Raw genomic sequence first — 20,503 nt, forward strand, 5'->3', positions numbered from 1 at the left:
TGCCAATGACGACTGATGGAGGCACAACCCCACCCACGTGGTGGCGTATCCTCTATAGCTGCTTTGGCTGCAATGGGAGAGACTTGTTGTGACAGAGACCATATGGCCCTAAAAGCCTGACTCTCTGTCCTCCTCTACCTCCTCCTCCCGTGTCTGTCTGCCCCCAAAGCCCACCCTCTTAGCTTATATTATGCGCCTTTGTTTCCCTGTCCATACCCCAGCCTTTAGACTCCCAGGCCAGTGCTCCATCCCCTGTATGGGCAGGAAAGCACAGCTATCTTGTAGGACCAGGAGCAGCTCAAATAATGAGCCAACAGCTGGCGCCCCCCCTCCAAGCACAGCGATGTACCAGAATGCTCTCCCTCCTGTGACAGGTGATATGCCCTTCGGTTGAGGCCCAGAAGAGCCATAAAAGAGAAGCTCCAGCAGTTCTGTGTAGGAGGCAGGATGTACTTCTGTCCAAAGAAGGGCTCTCATGATTATTTATTAATTGTGAAAGGGAAGAAAAAAATAATAGAGTTTCCTGGAAAGGGATAAAAGTTCAATATGATAAACTCCCAAAAAGCAATCAAAGGCCAAAGAGGGCAGAAAAATAAAGGACAAGGAGAAAGAGAGATGGTGAATCAAAGCAGCCAGTATGTTAGCAGAGTCCAGGGGAGGAGCCGCGCTTCACAGGCAGGGAGGTGTGGGGCCATCAGAGCACAAGTCACCAGTGGCAGTGAGTCAGGCAGGCAATGGGACTTGACCCCACAGAGTCACTGAGGCCCTGGGGATGAGCTGATGATGACAGGAATGGATAGAACCAGTCAGCTGTTTTGCTATTACTGCAGACCCATTGTATTAATTTTTGTGCATTAATACATGAATGTAGAATATTATAAATGAAAACTGAGAAGCTACAGGAAGGAGAAATCACAATCCTATCAACCCAGAAGAAAACATTGTTAATATTTCTGTTTACTTTCCACTTCTATCTTCCCTGTTTTGTCTCTTTCTCTCATTAAAAAAAAAAATATATATATATATATACACACACACACACACACACATATATATATATACACACATGAGTTAATTGTTGATTTTTGAAAAAATCAGGCCAGGCACAGTGACTCACGCCTGTAATCCCAACACTTTGGGAGGCTGAGGTGGGCAGATTGCCTGAGCTCAAGAGTTCAAGACCAGGCTGGGCAACATGGCAAAACCCCATCTCTACTAAAAATGTAAATAGCCGGGCATGATGGTGCTCACCTGTAATCCCAGCTACTTGGGAGACTGAGGCATGAGAATGGCTTGAACCTGGGAGGCAGAGGTTGCAGTGGGCCAGGGTCGTACCAGTTCACTCTAGCCTGGGCGACAAAGTGAGACTATGTCTCAAAAACAAAACAAAACAAAACATTGCAGGTGAGACTTAAGACCCCATCAGTTACCACCCTTCCTCAGATATCCCTCAGTCATCATTTGCCTTCTTTTTATTTTTCTAGACCCTTCTCTGTGCAGTTGCATTTCATACATGTGCCCAGAGCTGATGGACAGGACAGAGCCACAACCCCTTCTCTGCAATTCTGAAACCCAAACAGCTCTGAAAATCAAAAGATCTTTCCTAACTCATATGATGGCAAAACCAAAACCTGCCTTCAGCTATTTATGGGTGGGTTTATAAGAGTCATTGATGCCAGTTATTGTGAGTTTATGTTTTCATTTCTGCAAAAATTCAGTGTTTGGTTTTAGCTGCTCAAGACCCAGCTAACAGTGTGTGCCCTACATGGCCTTTTACCTCCTAAAGATTCTAAATTCCAAGACATATCTGGCCACAGAGGTTTAGGTTAAGGAGTTATGTATGGATCTGTAATTGTCTTAAGGTTTGGGCTTCCCTTAAATAAAATCATAATTCTGTATACCTTGCTGCACCTTGCTCTTTTCAGACACCACTGTAAATCAGGAATCTGTGTTAGCACTTACAGATTTCACACATTCCTTTTCATGGCTGCGTAGTATTCCAAAGCTTGGCTACTTGCGTTTCTTTGGCTGAGTGATTCAGTCATCTTAGTCTTTTTCTATCCCAGGCAGCATTGCAGTGGGCATCCTTGGCCACACCTCTCTGTGTGTGCATGAGCAGTACAAGAAGCAGAACTGCTGAGTTACAAGGTTTTGTTTTAACAACGTTGCCGTAATGTCAGAAGCACTTCCCTGTACTGTAAAATGCCTCTTCTAAACTTCATTCTTGATGGCAGCATAATAGTACATTGTCTGAGTGTTAGTTTCCTGAGGTGGCCCTAACAAAGTCCCACAAACTGGGTGCCATAAACAGCAGAAATTGATCATCTCACAGTTCTGGAGGGTAGAAGGGTAAAATCAAGGTATTGGCAGGGCTGGTTTCCTCTGAGGGGTGTGAGGAGGACTCTGGTCCAGGCCTCCCTCCTTCGCTTCTGGTGTTTTGCTGGCAATCTTTACTACTTTTTGGCTTGTAGAAGCATCATTCCAGTCTTGCCTTCATCTTCACATGATGTTCTTTCTACCTGTGTGAAAATCTACGTCCAAATTTTCACTTTTTAGGAGACACAGTCTTACTGGATTTGGACCAAACCTAATGACCTCATCTTAACTAACTGCATCTGTAAAATGACCCCATTTCCAAACGAGGTCACATTCTGAGTCTGAGGTACTGGAGGTTAAGACTTCAGCCTAAGAATTTGAAGGGGACACAGTGAAACCGAAAGAGTTTGAATTTGCCAGGTTTTACTTAATCCGCTTATACTGGCCACTTACGTTGTTTCTACTACATTATGAATCACCCTATGACGAACATCCTTATTAAGAAATCTTGGTCTGCATTTTCAACTGTTCCTCCAGAAACCATTCCTTAGAGTCAAAGGGACTGTCCATTTGTCAGGCTCTGGGTGGCACCTTGCCAAGTTGCCTTCCAGAAAGCAGAGTAGAGGGATGCCCACCTGACCACACCTGGGCCCTTGTCTTCATTCACCTGGGCTCTCAAATGCCTCCTGCCCAGTGCTCCCAGCTGAAGTCCTCTGCACGTGTGTGTGTGCCTCTGCCTGCCTGTGCCAAATTCCTGCCAAAAGGAGAGCAAGTCTGCGGGTTAATAGCAAAGTAGAAACCATAGCTCAGAATGTCTGTTTAGGGCATGTTCTCTTGCATCTGTATAGATGAATAGAGATTTCAGAAATACTGGGCCCTCTGGGCCTCAGGCATTAAATCAATCAGTGCAATTTCACTCACAGGGCAGCTTGCCAAACAAGCCCAAGAGAGAGTAGTGAGTACTCTGATTTAGTTCAGTCCGTTAAGCCCATGGCAGCCTGCACCAGCCCACTACTGCAAAAGGCAATCAAATAATGAGTACTCAGCCACTTTCGGGGGGCGGGGGCTGACTGGGGAAGGGGGTCTCTGGAACCGTTCAAATGGAGCCAACTTGATAGCGTTTTAGGGTAGTTCTGAGAGCTGGAGACAGGTAAGGAGCCTGGGAAGCAACAGCTTAATTAACAGAACTACGGAGAAAGAGGCAGCAGAGGAATCTCTCAGAGAACCAGAGGGTTTTGTGTGTGTGATGAGCGAAAGGATACAACTAGGTGCTTGAGTACTGCCGGCTAGGAACCAGCATTGAACAGCAGATGCCTAACTCAGCATGGCAAGGACCAGCTTAGCACAGAGACTAGAGAGCAGGATGCACAGAAGGATAAATTTAGCCTACGTTTCAGGGGAAAACATCGATCTCAAATGTAGTGCTGTCTTTTAAAAGAAAGTGGAAGCCTTAGGCCAGTCATTTGAGACAATTTTACTTGAACAGCTAAAAGCCCAGGAAAAACGAATGCTCATAACCAGCTCATCCTGCTAGCATACCTGCAGGATCTTCCCTCTGCAGGAGGGCAGCTGGTGTCTGCATGGGCCTGATGGATGGTCCACCCTGCCACCCTTACCTATTCCCAAGAAAAGGTGCTGCCTTATTTTCTGGAGAGATTTGAGGTTTCTATTTCTGATCCCAAATGTTCATCTTCATGAGGAGTGATGCGGGGGCCCAAACTCTGCATTTGCTTGGCTGCTGATCCAGGACACTGACATCTGATGGGTTGTATCTGTCAGAGCAAGGCCAGTGCCAGCCCCTTCTCTGTTGTCTAGAAACCGAGCAAAAGACATCAGTTACCGGTGTCTGTAGATAGGGTTGTTTGTTTTTAACCAGGTCTCCTGTAGCATTCACACAGCATCCTGAGCATTGTTTCTACCTGGTCAAAGCTAAGGGCACCACTGTGGTCCGAAACGATAGAACACCTGTCATGACGTTCCCACAATCTTGCCCATCAGGTGGTGACAGCATCTTTCCTGCAGCCTCCCTGTGACGCTGCTCCCCTGTGTGAAAGGGGAAGAAAGTCCAGCCTGTCAATATTTGGGGCACTAATCATCTGCATTCGGGCGCCAAGGGTCATTGAAAGGCTGAGACGCTTCCAGGAATTCATGGCTCTAAAACTGTGAGGCTGACCGGAAAGGATCTCCAGCGAGGGTATGAAGCAAGAAACCCAAATCTCCCCTCCACCCCCACCCCGCAGCCTCTGAGCGTTGTCCACTGTGTCTTGGATTCTTGGGAAGAAATGAAGTCAATGCACATAGTGATGTGGGTCCAAGTTAATAATAAATGTAGAGGAAGGAGAAAGGATGTTCAATATTTAAACATTGCAGAGCGCTGTGTTGGTTTGCCAGTTACTGCCCCCCGCCTGCTTCCTGAATGGGTTCTGTAAAATGGAGCCTTCCTTCCCCAACTCTGCAATTGGCATCTGACACCGGCGATTTACATAGAAAGGGAAATGATGCCTTTTCTAGGTAGCCCCCACCTCGCCAGCAGGACTCCTTCTCGTTTTCTGTTGCCTTTCTTGAAGGAAGAGGATGACAATGTAGAAACTAAGGTTTTTATGACCCCTGGAGCACTTGTGAGGAGTTGACAGCTTTAGGGTCATGTCCAGAGTTGTCTTCATTTTCCCAGATTTGCTTCTTTGAAACTGTCTTGTATTTTAACATAAACGTTGTGCTTTGGTTCTTACGTCTAACAGATTAAAAAGGCTAAACAATGAAACATACGATGCGATGTGTTTAAGAAACATTTCTCTAAGTAGACATACTAGATACGTTCCTTAAAAGTTGCCTATAATGCAGAATTCTGTGAATCAATTCCTCTTTTCTTCTTGACACACATTATAGAAAACGAAAAGCATTCCTTTGGGGGGAGGGAAAAACATTTGGCCCCGAGACATAATAAAATCATGCTTAAGAATGCAGCAAACTTTAAAGTCTCTTAGTTAAAGGAAATCAATACTTTTATGATAAAATATTAATAATACTAAAAAAATAAGGCAAAACTACAAATGCAGAATAGCCAGGGTGATTTTTAACATTGGACACATTAGCTTAGCATCTGTAAGGAGGAACAAAGGGAAAAGAAAGCAAACCTAGCCCATTTGAGAAGCGCTTTCAGTTCCTAGTAAGTCCCTTTTTGTGGATTTTCTGTCAAGAAGACACACACCTCCCCATAAGTGCCAACCTTATTTCCAAGCATTTTGTTGAAACTACCGATTTTGGAAATGAAAGGATGAATGTAGCTGGAGGAAGGAACACACACAGGTGTGTACTCACGCACACTCCTGCACACACAAGCGCAGACAGGGCAAAGAGAAATGGAGAATTGGGGAAAGCCATTTATTTGTCTGAACACACTGCTGGCTGTTCCCTCCATCCCCATCCTCCATGAATTGTTCTGGTGGAGATCTTTAAGAGGGTTGGACTTAGAATAGATTGAACCATATGAAATGGCTGTTTCTGTAGGTCAGGTTAGTTGAATATTGGCAGTTGCATATGGTCCAAGCTCATCCATTCAACTCTCTATCAAAGAAATGCAAACAGAACAGTCCTGTGTCTTGAATGCAGTGTAACATGAGGTGTTTTAAAAATCTAGATGGAAATAACTTTATTTTTCTCATAAACGATTTTCATATAAATCCCTTAAACCTAGATATTTAAAGTTCCTTTAGAAACGCTCTCTCGTGTCTCACTTTGTTAACTCCTAAAACCTTCAGTCATAACAGCTAATGTGAGGAACAGCTAATGTTTTGTGTCTCATTCTTTTCTCCAAAGAACTGGGCCATTTCTTTTGCTACATACCCCTTTGTCTAAAGACACTTATAAAAATGAAAATCCCAGGACAGGCTTGGGGGCTCACACCTGTAATCCTAGCACTTTGGGAGGCCGAGGCGGGTGGATCACCTGAGGTCAGGAGTTCGATACCAGCCTGGCCAACATGGTGAAATCCCATTTCTACTAAAAATACAAAAAAATTAGCCAGGTGTAGTGACAGTTGCCTATAATCCCAGCTACTTGGGAGGCTGAGGTAAGAGAATCGCTTGAACCCAGGAGTTGGAGGTTATAGTGAGCTGAGCTCGTGCTATTGTACTCCAGTCAGGGTGACAGAGTGGGACTCCATCTCAAAAAAAAAAGGGGAAAAAAAAAAAACCCATCTCTACAAAAAATACAAAAATTAGCCAGGCGTGGTGGTGTGCACCTGTAGTCCCAGCTACTCGGGAGGCTGAGGTGGGAGGATCACCGGAGCCTGGAGAGGTCAAGAGGCTGCAGTGAGCCGGGATCATGCCACTGCACTCCAGCCTTGGTGACAGAGTAAAACCCTGTCTCCAAAAAAAAGAAGAAAATCCCAATTATTGCCTCATTGGGCCCAAGTTCCAGGCACCATAAATTCCAGCCAAGGAGTCAAAACAGCAAGTGCTACCTGAACATTCAGATTGCATGAATGCTTTCACCCTCACAAACCCTGTAAAGTGTGGTGGTGTCTCTCTGCTTTAGAGTGACAACAGCGCTTTAGAGGACACAGGCTCATGGGGTCAACAGGTCCCCTGCTGTCACATGCCCAGACCCGTGGTACTCTCCTCACCACTGTATCTTGCAGCCAGAGTAAAAGTGACAGGCCTAAAGCCAAGGAGCTGTTCTTAAGGTTTCTCCCCTGCAGATAGCAGAAGGCTCGTGTCCAGCCATCTGGTCGGCCATGTCCCACAGCTCTGCCAGGGCAGATGTCGACAGAGCCCTGTCCACTTAACAACCACAGCTGTGGGCTTCTGAAGCTTGTTCTGTGCTGATATCCATCGCTGCCTTTCTGTGGCTCTGCACATACTCCCTGATTCTATCTGACTCACATAGTTCCAGATAGTATCTTCAGTTCTTGTTGTAGATAATGTGTCATAGAACGTCATCAGCTGTCGGTCTGGCCTAGCCCCAATCTGTTAAAACACATGGTAGGAGAGACTTTGGTGAGGTGGCCCAGCTACAGAAGTTAACCACCCCACCCTGCAAAATCAGAGTCCTGGCGAACACAAGCGAATGGAATGGGACCACAGGAATGCTGCTGTCTGCCTTGGGCGCATACTAAGTATGTGTCAACTACACATGCCTTTTGCAGAGAATCAAGTCTAATTCCCTGGCCCCTTTGTACAGTGCCACCTCCTAGAACACATGGAGCAGGCCGAACATGTCAGTGTAGGATACACACCGCACCGCCTCCCTGCTTCTGGCCGAAAAGGTCAAAACGGGGCTAATGGGATAAGAGACTTGTTAGGGAAGAATCTGGCACTCCTGGCCGGGCATGGTGGCTCACACCTGTAATCCCAGCACTTTGGGAGGCCAAGGCGGGTGGATCACCTGAGGTCAGGAGTTCAAGACCAACCTAGCCAACATGGTGAAACCCTGTCTCTACTAAAAATACAAAAAAATTAGTCGAGCATGGTGACACATGCCTGCAGTCCCAGCTACTTGGGAAGCTGAGGCAGGAGAATTACTTGAACCCAAGAGGCAGAGGTTGCAGTGAGCTGGGATCGCGCCACTGTACTCCAGCCTGGGTGACAGAGCGAGACTCTATCTCAAAAAAAAAATAAACATAAAAAAAACTAATGTGGCGCTCCTTGGCCAGCCAGAACCTTGGGGGACCATCCTTTGCAAGCAGGGCCATAGTGACCCACCCCGCTCCTGGTGCATTCCTGGTTCCACTCCAGCTGGGGTCAGTGAGCGCCTATTCCTGGGAGTCTCCTGGGCGTTGTCTAACCCGCCTTCCTCCTGCTGCCGTTTCAGCCCTGCTGACTGCCTCTGTAGAGAGGCAGCCCAGATGGCCGCTCCCAAGCTTGCTAGTGCCTTGGCTGAGAGACTGTTGTGGAGCTCTTTGCTTGCTAATTTACAGACGGTAATACCAGTGGAAGAGGGCAGGGGCTGGGCAAGGCAGGGACCGGGTCCTTGGGAATCAAGCCCAGCCCTGGCGACCTTCAGTTCTAGAAATCCAAAGCAAGGTTGCATCACTGCGAGAGATTCCAAGATCTGGTCCACTTGTGTCCCTCATGTGCCAGGCAACCCTCTGTGGCATGGATAGGTGCTCATGTAAAATGCACGCATTCCTCACATTGAGACAGCCCAGATGCCCCCCTCCAGGGTAGCAAAAGAGGCATTAAGACTTGGTGCTCCCCGTGGGTGGCAGCCTGCACAGGCAGACCTTCACCCACTGCAAAAACATTTCTAAGGGCACAATTAGGACAGAAATGACACAGAGAGAAAGCAAGATACTGAAAGATCATTTTTTCTTTTCTGCAGGTTTTCAAGGATAGTGCTTAAAATCTGAGAGGATTTATCCATGGATAAAGAGCTATAGGCTAAAAGATTCTGCAATTTCCCAGCTATTTTTGTATGTTGGACATGTTATCCCTTGAAAAGCAACCAGAAATAAAAAGTCTTTAAGCATTGTGAGGTGCAGCCCAGTCAGTGATATGGGGGTCGCCCATGGTGGTGGCTCGGGCTTGGCCCAGAGAGACCGTAGGAATGTCCCTTCCCCAGGTGCCTGATGTGTAGATGTGCCCCCTGGGCTGGACAGAAAGTGGCTTCTTCAGCACCAGTGCACAGGAAGAAAATCAGATATCACCATTTGGGGGCAAGTCCTTCATTGCCCCGAAAGCACAGAGTTTTGTGCACTGAAACAGTAAATCATTTGAGACTTATTAAAGGGATACTGAAAAGGGGGTCTCTATGCAAATACCTGAAGCTTTCCCAAACTTCAGGGTCCTGGCAGTGAGGGAGGAAACTTCTGGGGGCCCCCAAGGCTCCTGCAGGCCCTTGGAGTCACTGCCATCTGAACCCTGCCCACATGTCAGTAGATGCCTTTGTTTTTGTGTAGATTCCTAAGAGGAATCACGGGCAAGGACCCAGGCCTCACCTGGCCCATGTGGGGGTGCTGTTGCTGGACCTGAATCTGAACCCTGCTTCCTCAGCCCCCAACACCTCCTCTTTGATCAGCCGTGGGTAGTTCGGGCCCTGTGCCCTGTCTTCCTAAGGTGGCCTTCCTAGAGTAGCCCCCTACTGAGTAACTCCTAGACCCCGCCCGCCCACGGGCATTGCTGTCATCTTGCCGGGGGTAGGATCCAGAGCCACTTCTTGAGTCAGAAGCACGAACAAGAAGGTTCTATGTCACCTGCAGATCTTTCTAGTAAGCCGCAGTCTGTCCAGAGCCACCAGCAGCTGAAGTCCCAGACTTAGTCACCTCCCAGCCCCCCATCTCTCGCCCCAGGGACCTGGCAGGCTGCACTGAGAGGTGAAAGGGCAGATCCAAGGAAGGAAGGAGCTGGCGAGGGGAGAAATAAGGCCATGCACACTTTTGCTGTCTTCAGTTTGTGTGCGAGGTCACAGGGCCGATTGATTTTTTTACTGTTTCCCAGCATCGTGATGGGTGGTGAGAAAATATGAACACTGCATCGTCAGAAACCTGAGCCACAGCCTCGGAATGAATTTGCTAATGAAAGGCAAGCTCAGGGCACCCGTGCCTCATGGTCCTCATTCACGGCAGAGACTGTGGAATATGCATGGGTTGCTTCTCCTGAATCAGCCCTCAGCGGGTTTTATGTTATGCTTTGCAATCTGCAACAACCATAAATAAGTGTAGGTTTTTCTTAGGGCAGGCAGCTCTCCTGTCCAAATCTTAGAGCTTTTTCCTAAAAGAGGGCTATTGAAAACTGGACTTCTTTGACACACCTCTCACTGAGACTTAAATGTCTTAGTCTCATACCTCAGACTCAAAAGCCACCCATCTCCAGAGTTTGGTCAAGGAGGCCCCAAGGTATGACAGACACCGTGGGGTTAAAAACAGAGGCTGAAGACCGGGTGCAGTGGCTCATGCCTATAATCCCAGAACTTTGGGAGGCTAAGGGAAGAGGATCACTTGTCAGGAGTTTGAGGCCAGCCTGGCCAGCATGGTGGCCCGTCTCTACTAAAAATACAAAAATTAGCTGGGCATGATGGTGCACGCCTGTAATCCCAGCTGCTCGGGAGGCTGAGACAGGAGAATCGCTTGAACCTGGGAGGCGGAGGTTACAGGGATCCAAGATTGTGCCACTGCACTCCAGCCTGGGTGACAGGGCGAGACTAAATAGTGAAACTCCAATTTATACATGAGATGACAGAGCTCAGAAAAGAAAAAAAAAAAAAAAAAAGGCTGGAGACCCCTCTGGTTGCATACAAACGGCTTGGCTTGGCTGGCTTGGGGTTACCCACTTCTTAATTTTCAAAAGGAGTATGAATGAAGCTGTCAACATTTTCAAAATCAGGAGGCGTTATGTCAAAATCCACATATCCAGCTTCTCTTGAAGAACTGGAGACTGTGACCATGCTGAGGTCCATGTTCTCATGCAACAGGAGTTAGAAGCTGGGATCTGCGCTTTCTAGTTTGCCCCAGTCTGTACCAGTCCCTGCCATCTCCCTGACACAAAAGCTGAATGTCCCATGGACTGCACGTATTAGCATGCCTGCACTGTTGTTTTAGTAGAAGAGAATGGTTTCTCAGTGTGCATGTGTCTATTAAATAAGGGGAAACAGATGACAGATAGGACCACCAGCGTTTTACCTCCAGCCCCTCATTACATTACCCGGCTGGCCAGCCTTGCCCTGTCTGTGATTTTCAAAAGTGGGATCCACGGAAGTGTCTAGAAAGGGGAGGGGCAGCCCCTCCTTGGTAAGGCACCATGCCAGCCCGGGCAGTTCCATTTTCATCTCATGTATAAATTGGAGTTTCACTATTTAGAAAAAATGTTTGAAAAGGGCTGTCATAGGGCACTATCTTTGCAGAATGAGGTTCCATCTGCAGTCAGGCAGGTGTATCTCCCAGGAAGCTGCTTTTAAAGACATGCCCCAGGAGGGTTTCATGGGACAGAAACCTTGCGGGTGAATTGGTGTGTCATGTAGGTCACCTGTTTTTTTGTCTGTGGTCTTAGCTCCTAAGAAGCTCAGAGTTAAATGGTGACATTAGCTTCCCGTAGCTTGAAGTCTTTCTGATATAACTTTTCATCTTTTATTGTTCAGCTCTTACTTTTTGTTTTAGTAGCTTTCAGTATTTAGTATCTATGGCATTTAGGCTTGGGTTTTAAAATATAAGCCATCTCAAACCCTTCCTGGAAACAGGTAGTATGTAAGTACATCTGTAGGGGATGAGGCTGCAGGGTGAGGTTAGCGCTTTTGAGTAGAGTGGAGAATCCCCAAATTGAATTCAGAGCCAACTGGGTTCCTTCCCTTTCAGCTCCCTGAAAACGCCCTGTGGAATCCCCTATAAGCTCAGGTAGTTTTCACATCTTCCAAGGGTAGATTTTTTTTTTTAAGCCTGAAATAGTTGCACTTTAGTCACATGGCCAATATCCTCAGAGTAATTACCATACACGAAGCAGCACCAACTCCAGGCAGGCCACAGAGGTCGGGGGGCTTCCCTGCTCCCTTGGAGATTCAGAAAACCTTTGGTGCAAGCCCACTAGTTTTTGTGCCTGCACACATCCAAGCCTTTCCCACCCTTTAGTCTCTCTTGGGCCTCGCTCTTTCTGGGTGTTAACCGTTGTGTGTAATCTCTGTGGCCAGGTATGAACCCAGACAAAAACTCAGTCCCATCTCTGGTTTCCGCCCAAAAAGTCCACTTGCGCCACATGGGAAAGAGTTGGCCAAGTGTTTCCTAAAGATTTGAGGGGTCATGGGACGGGTCACCTCCCCACCTCACTTGCCCCTTTCCTTCTTTCCCTTCAGCCCACCACACCTAGATTCCACCCAGCAGGTGTAGGGCAGCTTTCTTTGTACCAGAAATCCTGGGAGCCAGCCCGTCCCCTTGTCCCTAGGGGACTTAACTCACATCCCTGCATTAACAAAGTTTTTTCCCTAGCTGTATCAGTTAAGATTAAGTTCAACTACATAGTAAAGATAAATTCAAAGGGAAGTTAATCACCTTCCTTTTCAATGTTCTGTTGTCCCTAATGTGTGATTCATCCTCATAGCTCAGGGTAGCTGCTGGAGTTCCAGCCATCGCATCCATTTTCCAGGAAGCAGAATGGAGGAGGGTATACCCCCTTTCCTTTTAAAGAGCTTTCCAGGAAATCCCACATGCCACATTCATTTCTGTCTCACCGGTCACAACTTAGTCACTTGACCATGCCTAGCTTCTGGGTTCTGTAACTGCAGCCCAAAGGGAGAATGGTTATTGAGAGACAGCTAACAACATGAAGAACCTTGTCCAAAACCCTCTTCTTTTTCCTTTTCTTTAAGCCTTCCCAGTAAAGTTAACAAAACCCTCTTAACCCAGAGGATTCCAGGTGCTAGCTATTAATGTAATGATAATCATCACACTAAATACCTAAACATCTTTGCAGTCAAATTTCTTATGCCCTACTTAGGTAGGCCAACTCCTACACACCCATCAAGGCCCCAAGGCTGGAGAGAGCTGCTGCAGAAGCACAGGGGAGAGAACAGTTAACTCCACCCTATGCAAAGACTCCTCCCAGGCTAATGCTGAGCTGTGTGAGCCATGAAGAATGGGGCAGGGATTTGTAAAGACAGAAAAGAAGCAAAAGAGAACTCCAGACTGAGGAAACAACCTAATAAAGGTTGAAAGCAAGTGGTTCTTGTTAGGAGGTCTGAGGACCGACCTAGGCTGCTGGAGGCAGATCACCATATTTCTTTTTTTTTTTTTTTTTTTTTTTTTTTGGAGACGGAGTCTCGCTCTGTCGCCCAGGCTGGAGTGCAGTGGCCGGATCTCAGCTCACTGCAAGCTCCGCCTCCCGGGTTCACGCCATTCTCCTGCCTCAGCCTCCCAAGTAGCTGGGACTACAGGCGCCCGCCACCACGCCCGGCTAGTTTTTTGTATTTTTTAGTAGAGACGAGGTTTCACCGTGTTAGCCAGGATGGTCTACGATCTCCTGACCTCGTGATCCGCCCGTCTCGGCCTCCCAAAGTGCTGGGATTACAGGCTTGAGCCACCGCGCCCGGCCCAGATCACCATATTTCTACATCCCCACTCCCCCTCCACACACCCAGTAATTCTGGGGCTATAAGAGGGCCTTGACTCGAAAGGTCTCTGGGGGTTCCAACTTCCCTGAGTCCTGTGGATTTGACCAACAATCTAGGCATAAAAAGCAGAGATTATCAACTCAAATGCCCACACGGCCAGGCAAGTTGCAAGAGCAGGGAACCAGCTCTGCTCGTCTCCCTCCCGGTGCTGTCCTGCAGGAATGGGGCCCCATAAAGCCAGATCTTTTCATTTTTTAAGAAACCAGAAATCCAGGTCTGTGCGTAAAAGCTCCCAACGTGTCCATGGTGGTACCTCCAACAAACACACATATAACGTAAATAAGCAAAGCAAAACTCGTGTGCAAGCCCCTGGGCTGCCGCTGGCTGGCTCTGAATCTTGAATCACATGGTAAAGTGATTATTGGTGGGGAAAGCTTAAAGACCCATAGAAGAGGAGGAGGGGGGCGTGTCCAAGGTCTCAATGTCAGTTTGGGCAGAGCTTGGACTCAAACCTGGGGTTCTGACTGCAAGCCCAGCTTTCCTTCTATCAGTGGGCCTAAAAATAGAAGACTGACCTTTTTGTGGTATTTTAGTGCTTCACAAATGCCAGAGCGTTATTCATTAGTTCATCTTCCCAGAATAACTGGTAGAACACGGCCAAAGGGCAACAGGAAGACTTTGGGCTGCCCCCCATGAAACTGGGGGCTCCTGGGAAGTGGGGGATATGTCTCACCGTGGGCATAGGTCCCCCTACTGTTGGAGTGGCCTGCCTGGCCCCGCTCTTGGTGAGTCTGGGGGAGAGAGCTTCAGAGGGCAGAACACATCTCAGGAGGATGTTAGGATTGGGAGCTTGAGTCTATCCACTTCCCAGGCAGCTTGTGTTTCTTCCATCATCCTCCCTTTTTTTTTTTTTTTTTCTTTTTGGTTTAAAATAAGGTTTATAATAGGAGTCTTGGAAAATTCAGGCAAACACAAAAAATAACAACTCGCTGCAATATGACTACCTGATTCTCTCACTGCATCAGCTTCAATCCCTCCAGTCTGCTTTCTCTGCTCTGGACAAGGGTGAAAGAGAGCATGAATTTTTTACATGAGCGGGAACATATGGGATATGCTTTTTCTAACCTTTTTTCATTGACTCCATCTTGAGCATTTCCCCCGACGCCTAATCTTCTCTTACCAGCATCTTGGTTGGCAGCAGGAAATTTCATCATCTAGATGGATTAGAATTCACTTAGCCTTTCCCCAACTCTTGGACATACCAGCTGTCTTCTGTCCTCTGTTCTACACACCAATATGCTGAATATCCTTGTAGAATATCCTTGCAGAAATGCATGTGGTTCCACCCAGTGTCGTCTGCAGCATGGGAAACTATGCTGCAGGTGTGGAATTGGTCAGATGCTGTGAAAGTTCATACCGCCTCTGATACACGTTTTGCAGGCTGTCCTTGAAGCATACCCAGAGAGAGCCAAGACTGTTATCACTGGAGAGGATCTCAGGGAGACCTGTTTGCCTGCACCCTTGTTGCACGATCTCTGGCTTGTCTGTGTGTTTGCATTTACTTGGCAGCCCATGTGTGTTTGATTCATGTACCAAAAGCCTCTGGCACCTCCGCCAAAACTAGTTCATCAAGAACTGCTTGGCTGGGGTGAAGCGGGAACCAGAGGACAAGGCGCTCTGGCCATGGGCGTCCATCCTAAATTCTGCCCAGCACCCTCCTGATTCTCTGATGTGTTGCCACCTTGATTTGGGGAAAAGCCCCTTGAAATTGCAGGTGGGGGACCTTGGGCATCCAGCAAAATAAAGAAAAAAAAACCACAAAACTCACTGTGGCTTTCTGGTCTCAGTGCCGCTGGCAAAGAGAAAGAGAGTGGAAAGGAGGGAAGTGGAATTTGTAGTAGCAGCGGGTGAGGGAGAGATGTGTTCAGTTACCTCTGCTCAGCTAGACCCTGCAAATGGGTGGGATTGGAGGTTGGTGATTTTTTTTTTTTTTTTCTGTTTAACTCAGTGCATGCAGATTTTACTGCCAAGCTATGACTTGATCCCAACCCATTCCCAAAATAAAAGAATTTAAGCATCCTGACTGCGGTGCCAGCTTCTCATCTGCTACCCTACATGTCCCACTGCAGATGTCTTTTGATAATAAGCCAGGTGTATGATGCTATAATAAACCATGGCTTTAAAGAGGGCAAGAGAAAAGACGTGTCTTCTTCGAATGGGCCTGTGACCACCTTGGCAACAGCCGTGTCGTTGATCCATTCTGGCCAGGGCCTTTGTCGGGAGCACACAAGGTGTAATCCCAACTCTGTTACGCCCCTGGCTGGCCCTCTGTTCATGGCCATGATAAATAGGCAGCTCGGGAAAAGCCATCTTGACATTTTGATTTGTTAAGGGGTAATTCATTTTCGAGGCAAGTAAACAGCTTGTAAACTGGGGGGTTTACCGCTCTAAGTGATTAAGAAGTGAGCAGCTATAAAACTGGTTCCACGAGGCTGCGGCTGAGTGTCCCCAAGGAATCTTCCTGCCCAGTGTTTGGATTTGCCGGATGTTTGCCGTAGTTCATCTGAGCGGGCCCCCGACACACACACACAATATATCACATTGTGCCTCTTCCTGAGAACTCCAGCTACATTCATCCTGCCTTTCTCTCCACAAGCAGACCTCTGCGGTAGGTGTGGACAGAAAATACCCTCCACGCAAGAGGAGCTGGTGCTCAGGATGGCCGCCTCGGTTGGAGACATACCCTGCTCCCACCGGGCCCCATGCACTTGCCATTATAGTCAGTGCTTGTTACGTCACCCCCAAACCCAACTAGGGGTATAAATAGGGCCCCTGCCTTTTAAGGAGCTGATCTTTAGACGAAAACAGCTTCACATGAACTTGAGTACAAATAGCCCCTCCCTGATGGCCAGGAAAAGAGTCCTGCTAAGCCCTAAGCTGGGGAGACAGAGCCACAGGTCCCATCTGTAGGTGAAAGGAAGGAGGCTGAGGGATGTCAGGGACTTGCCCAAGGTCCCACAGCTGGGAAGTGAGCAGAGGAGGGTTAAATACCAGACTTCCCTGGTGCCATAACCTGGATGTCGTCCCCTGCACCAGATGGGCACACTGCTTCTGTCCAGAGCCAGGTAACCTGGCAAAAAAGCCTTTTAGGCTTTGCAGGCCATGTGGTCGCTGTGGCAACTGCTCAACTCTGCCGTTGATGGAGAAAACAGCCATAGCCTGTGTAAATAAACAAGGGACCGTGGCTTGTTTCAGTAAAACTTTACTTACTAAGCAGGCAGCAGGTTGTAGGATGCCAACCCCTGCTAACACCCTGCAGCCTTCCTGAGTTTCAAGAAAGGTGAGGTCAGGGCCAGGAGGGCCTTCTGGAAGTGGTGTCAGCGGAGAGCTGGACCGTGCAAGGTTAAGGCAGGGCATGAATGGGGTCCAGGGCTGGCTGTGGTGAAAGCGTTCGCTTGAGGAGTGGCTCGTCTTGGGGGAATGACCAGGAGGGTTGAGATCCCCTCTCTCAGCTGGAAGAAGGACACGCCCCCCCACCCCACCCCGCATATCTCCACCGAAGTTTGGGGTTGCTTCTGTACTACGAAACACCGTCACCATGAGTCCTGCTCAGCTCCTAGGGGCTGAAGTCGTGGCCTGCGGAAAAGCAAATGTCCACCAGAAGAGGGGCTACTGGGCCGGGTAAAAGGGGCCTTGATTTATCATAAAGAACACATCAGCCAAGTGTGGTGGCTCACACCTATAATCCCAGAACTTCGGGAGGCCAAAGCAGGAGGATCACTTGAGTCTAGGAGTTCAAGACCAGTCTGGACAATATAGTGGGACCCCCGTCTCTACAGATAAAAAAAAATTAGTTGGGCGTGGTGGCACATCCCTGTAGTCCCAGTTGCTAGGGAGGCTGAGGTGGGAAGATCACTTGAGCCTGGGAGCTCAAGGCTGCAGCGAGCTGAGATCACACCACTGCACTCCAGGCTGGGCAACAGAGTGAAACCATATCTCAAAAAAACATAAAGAACAAACATGTATACTGAGCTGTCACCATGTGCCACACCCTGTGCTGGAGTGTGATAATAGTTCTCTCATTTTATTCCCACAATAGTGGAAGTAGGTAATGCTACCGCCAGGGTGTGGCTGGGAAAGACTCAAAAGAAACACTATAGCTGTTCATGTGTCTGGTGCTTCTGTGTGGGAAACAGGGGTGCACCCAGGTCTGAGTGTCTCCAAATGAGGCTTGTCCATCCCCGCTGGGTCAGTTTACCGCAGAAACATGTGGGCACACTGCACCTCTAAGTCCCGGAGATGCTGAGGGCCATTTGAGACCATCATCACTAGCTGTTTGCCAGAGCTTTCATTGTTCCTGAACCTGACTTCCCCAGAACCTGAAGGGCAGAGCAAATTCTCTGGAAGGAGAGTCCAGGGCACTCTCCTCCTGCCCGGATATGACTTCAGAGCTTGGGTCCAGTGCCCTTCCTTGAGCACCATCAGCAGAGGCCTGAGACTCTACCGTGAGGGCATGTAGCATCCCTGGGTGAACTTGTCACGAGGCTGCGTGTCCCTCTTCAAGGGCACAGCTGGCACACTGCTGAGCCTGTATCAGGCACTCAGATTTACGACTCATGGCCCCACACTCAGCTCTGTGGCTGGTTGTACTCTTTTCCTTGAAATAAACCTGTAGTAAACCTTTTCTTTGAAATAGCTTCAAAATGTGACTGGGTCGGGGCCACGACCAGTGAGGTCAGCCTGTTGCAGGGAACAGAGCAGGACTTTCAAGGAACTGAGGTTGAGCTGTTCAGTGGAACCGTGAAATTGAGGCCCCTAGGCCTGCTCTTTGCTTCCACTTGGTCACCTGGTACTTTGTCTTGCAGGCTTCGCCGTGGCCCAGTGCATAAACCAGCACAGCTCCCCGTCCCTGTCCTCGCAGTCGCCACCCTCCGCCAGCGGGAGCCCCAGCGGCAGCGGGAGCACCAGCCACTGCGACTCGGGAGGCACCAGCTCGTCCTCCACCCCCTCCACAGCCCAGAGCCCAGCAGGTACTGGCCACGTGACTCAGTGATATGGGGACCTTGGGAGAACCCCGCGATCCCTCGCCATGACCAAAACCCCTGACCTCCAGGTCTTCCTTGTCACAGCACTTGAAGGATGCTGCCACTCAGGTGATCTGCACCTGAAGCCTCTAGAGATTCCTCTAACTTGATGTTCCCTCCCGGGCTGGGTCAGCTCCCAGATGGGGAAGAATTGCTCCTTTTTCAGGCCGGTCCCCACCGAAGCTGTCACTGACTGCAGAGCTGATGGGCAGCAGGCCTGCTGCACCTAAACCCAACCCATCATCACCTCCACAGTCTTAAGTGTCACAAGGAGGGGTCTCCCGAGGGGATTGTTTGCAGTCTGGGAAAAGAATCGTGTTCCTGCTAATTTTTTTTTTTCCTCTGTAACATACCAGTTTTGTCCTTAAATGTGGTGCGGTCCGGTTGTCCGAGTAGGCATGCACTTTGCCACTTTTTGGTAGGATGTGATGAAGTCGTATCCTGCCATCCTTCAACTTACTCCACTTCAGACATGGCACAGAGGGAACCCGGGAGTGAATGGGAGCCCCTGGAGTCAGCCTGGAATGGGACATGCCCCGGCTCCTCGTTCTCGGCTGCCGTGAGCTATTCACTGCATGAGATGTGGGGGAGTACAGACACCAGGCCTCTGGAACAACATGGCCCCAAATTGTAGCCAGAGGAGCAGAGATGAGCATCCATGGCCTTGAGCCAGCGGGATGTTCTGTGCCCCAGCAGCATCCCCCCACCATGGGTCTAGGGGGTCACACCAACTGCCTGCACCTCTGACTGGGGACCCTCAGTATCCTTCACTGCTCCTGCAAGTTCCCCTCCAGAGCCCTCACTCATCATATTTCAGGGGCACCTGTCACAGCTCTCATTAAGTTCTGAATTGATGGATCATGGCAGGAGGACACGGGCCACTGCAGAGCCAGGGAGGTCGAGGGCCCTTGGTCACCATCCTCTCAGCACCAGGAGCCAAGATCTCCCCGGGCACCTACACCTCTCTCTCTCTGGCACTTCCAGCTTTTGCATTTCCAGTTCATGCTGTGGCTCAGAGTACCCCAACCCACCTGTGTCTCTCCCATCCACACACAATGTTACCTCCATTTCCTATTGACTTCACAAGGCCCAGGCAGGAAGGTCACCCCACAGCCACCTTACTGAGAGATCCTCTTCCACTCAGCACCTGCTCCAGGACATGACCACCCCTTGTGAGCTATTTCTGAGCCCAATTTAAGGTTGGCTGCACATCCAAGCAGATGCCACCACTGTTGCCAGGCTTGTAGCTGGGAGATTCCGGCAGAGCTTCTTTCAGAAACTAAGGCGCGTCCTCAGTAACCCTCTTGATCCCGGTTTCATGCTTGCTCAGGGGTGGGCGTGCAGGGTTGTGTGTTCATGTGCCTGTGTGCGCATCCACCCCCTGCCTGCGTGTGCACACTTCTGTGTCTGCATGGGCAGCCCAACGCACATATTTACCATTGCACTGGGAGTGAAAGCTTCCTTCCCCTTGTAGCTGTAGTCACCTTTCTGTCATTTTTAAGAACGTACAGCCAACAGCTAAGTGAGCAAAGAGCCATACACTTCTTTGCCTAAAGTTAAAACAAGCAAAGACCCACAGTATCAAAAATGATCAAAAATGGACTTCCGAATATGGATGCCCACCTGAATGTGACCCCTGAAGCTTCAACTGCACTTTCCCAGGGCCTGGTGTCTGCAGTGTGTGCTAGTTTCTTTTTTCTTGGCCTCCCTCAGCCCCTCTGTCCCTACCCCCACCATCCCCTGCGTGGTATCAGCGCCGTGTCTTCTCATCTCAGAAATCCAGTGGCTCTTAGCCTGGCTGTCAGGTGGCCAGGCAGTCCCAGTCGATAAGTGAGAGTCAGGACCTCCGAGGTGTCTGCTCCCATTTGATGCGTCCCCAGCACGCCTGCGGAGACGAGTGTATAGGTCCCCATTCTTTATGCAGCATGACAGTAAAAGCCTGAGGCCCAGCCTGCCTGTCCGGCTCTGCAGACACTGAGATAACTCACCTGATGAAGGGCCGGGCCCAGCGGGCAGCCTGGGCTTTACTCTTATGGATGCCTCAGGACGCAGCTATTGATCCCTGGCAGGAG

The 20,503-nt window shown here is 49.0% G+C and overlaps 1 protein-coding gene across 5 annotated transcripts in view; it reads left to right on the forward strand.

Annotated features, from left to right (window-relative positions):
- Positions 1 to 20,503, forward strand: part of CLEC16A (C-type lectin domain containing 16A) — a 239,611-nt gene that overhangs the window by 205,868 nt on the left and 13,240 nt on the right. For all 5 annotated transcript variants that reach the window (XM_073015174.1, XM_073015175.1, XM_007985728.3 and 2 more), the window contains one exon: positions 18,213 to 18,377. In XM_073015174.1, the coding sequence (XP_072871275.1) occupies positions 18,213 to 18,377 (165 nt within the window). The remainder of the gene's footprint in view (positions 1 to 18,212; positions 18,378 to 20,503) is intronic.

Source organism: Chlorocebus sabaeus, chromosome 5 (assembly GCF_047675955.1).
Source record: "Chlorocebus sabaeus isolate Y175 chromosome 5, mChlSab1.0.hap1, whole genome shotgun sequence".
In the NCBI taxonomy this organism is placed as follows: domain Eukaryota; kingdom Metazoa; phylum Chordata; class Mammalia; order Primates; family Cercopithecidae; genus Chlorocebus; species Chlorocebus sabaeus.